This window comes from Bidens hawaiensis, unplaced genomic scaffold (assembly GCF_021521415.1).
Source record: "Bidens hawaiensis isolate Kalapana, Puna unplaced genomic scaffold, B.hawaiensis_p1.1 tig00003902_1, whole genome shotgun sequence".
NCBI classification, from domain to species: domain Eukaryota; kingdom Viridiplantae; phylum Streptophyta; class Magnoliopsida; order Asterales; family Asteraceae; genus Bidens; species Bidens hawaiensis.
The window spans coordinates 1,744,711-1,746,885 of NW_027491226.1; the positions used below are offsets into that span (position 1 = coordinate 1,744,711).

General features: G+C 29.9%; 1 protein-coding gene across 1 annotated transcript; it reads right to left on the reverse strand.

The window, feature by feature from the left end:
• Positions 1–1,356: 1,356 nt before the first annotated feature.
• On the reverse strand, positions 1,357–1,890 carry LOC143624662 (uncharacterized). Its single transcript, XM_077095235.1, has one exon. The coding sequence runs from the start codon at positions 1,888–1,890 to the stop codon at positions 1,357–1,359; it is 534 nt and encodes a 177-aa protein (XP_076951350.1).
• Positions 1,891–2,175: the final 285 nt, after the last annotated feature.

Genomic DNA, 2,175 nt, shown 5'->3' on the forward strand with positions numbered 1-2,175 from the left:
GTCACATAACTGTGCTCTTGTTAAGTTTTGTCTTGCTTTTTCAAGCAATTTCTGGTTTTCTAGATCTTTATTAGAAAAGAAATCAAGGCCTAAAAACATAGTGTATAAGGCGTTAATAATTTGTTCAAAAAGATCAATACCATCTAAATCCTCATTCCAGGAGGTTCCTTTGATAAAATCTTGTATTATTCCCGCGGACTTATGCTCTATTAGTAATAACAAGGTTTTAGCATTAGAGAATTCTTCTTCATTAGACTGAATTATCAGGCTAATTTCGGTATTCCATTTATCAATTACCTCTTTTATTTTTTCGAGGTCAAAGATACAGTCAATTTTTATAGTGTCAATGGCAGTAGAGCTTCCATTGTTAGCACTAGGTATTCCCTTATGATATGGCATAGAGAATTCAGCTTTTGCTTTTTTATAGCGTGTTCTACCATAACTAGTACTAGCTTGATGCATTCTAGTATTTTGTTTTGGAATTTCATCTTCTTCTGAAGAATCTTCTTCCTCTTCTGTTTTAGGCTCTGGAATAGCCAAAACTGTTTCTTTTGGGAAATATTTTTCGTTCAAATTTTTATTTTCAAAAAAAATTTTTTTTCTCGCATTCATCTTCACTTAAAGACAAAAGTTGAACGAGTTCATTAATTTGATCCACTGGAAGGGTATCTAATTGCTCATTAAAAACTTGTTCTAATTTTTGCGTAATAGAATTCATTTTGAATTAAGCTGTAGAAAATATAATTTCTTTTTCTTCAAGAACTTGTAAATGATTCTTAATATCATATAAGGTTGAGAATTCTTTAGCAAGATTGTTAAGCCTTTCATGAGGATCCATATTGATGTCGTTTATCAAGTAATGAATTCTTATTTGTATGGAGTGAATGAGTATTTTATATTCATTCTTTTTAGATTGAATATTTCTAAAAGCTATTTTTAAATAATTTTTTATCATTGCCTTATTTTGACTTTTGAAGGTCTTCTTCATTAGAGTTAAAAGGCCAAGTTAGCGCGTTTGGACTTTTGGAATTTCCTAATGATGGATTTCCCACGTTGGAGTTAGGAAAAGAGTATTTCTGAGATTTTTCAGAAATTTTTTCTTTTTGCCTTACGGATGTTGAAGGCTGTGTTTTTTCATGATTATCAATTTTTTCTAAGACATCTTTGATAATTTTTGCCGCAATGACTTCTAAATTTTCTTTAGTAGCCATGTTGTCTATTTTATTAATTAATTCTTTAATTAATTCTTCTATTTTTATGAGTGAACTCATATTATTCTTAGAAAATATATGTTTATTTATGCTTCAATTTCTTCTTCTAAAGAAGCTATAGTATTTAAAATTAGTTTTGAGAACATTATATCCCAACAACCTCTTTTAAAATTTCTCCGTACTTATCTATCCTTTCAGACATAGACCTCATTAATTGAAGTTCACTGTTACCAGCTTCTCTTAAATGTGAAGAGGTTCCTGCATAACTATGTCTTGGTTTAGACACAAGTATTTGTTTGTTTCGAGCAATATCGATTGCCCAATTTTCTCGTAACTGTGAAGGTTCCGAAAACTTACTTCCTTCTACGGTTCCGATTTCTGAAAATACATCTTCTATAGTTATATTCTCTTTTTCTTTATACTCAATTGAATGAGTACTATTTGTTAAAGCATATGAGATTAAATAATTAATCGTAAATACTTTATTTCCTCGTTCCATCAGGTCGGTTCTTTCACACTGATGTATGAAACTTAAAGTTTTATCGAAATCTTTTGAATCTCGATGTAAGGCAAATTTAGGATAAACAGTAAACATAAATTTACCATATGCTAAATTTCCTTGTATAGCTCCTAGGAGAGCGTCTTGTCTATTGATAATTCTATTATCAACTAAAGCCATTTTTATTGGAAAATTAATTCCATCTCTAAATTGTGCTTTTAGGAGAATTTTTACAGCTCCTATATGTACCATAGAGAGGGATTTTCTTAAATCTGGTTTTATTTGCAAAAGTCTTTTTGCAATTTCTCCCTTTGTTAGAAGTGGTAAATACACTTCTCCAGATGTATTTTTTATATCCACTGAGATTTCTTCAGTGTTGAAACAATAGAAGATTTTATTTTTTCTAGTAAAAGCTCTTGAAACAAGACTTTGTAAATTATTAGGTTGGTTAAAGACTTGCTTGGA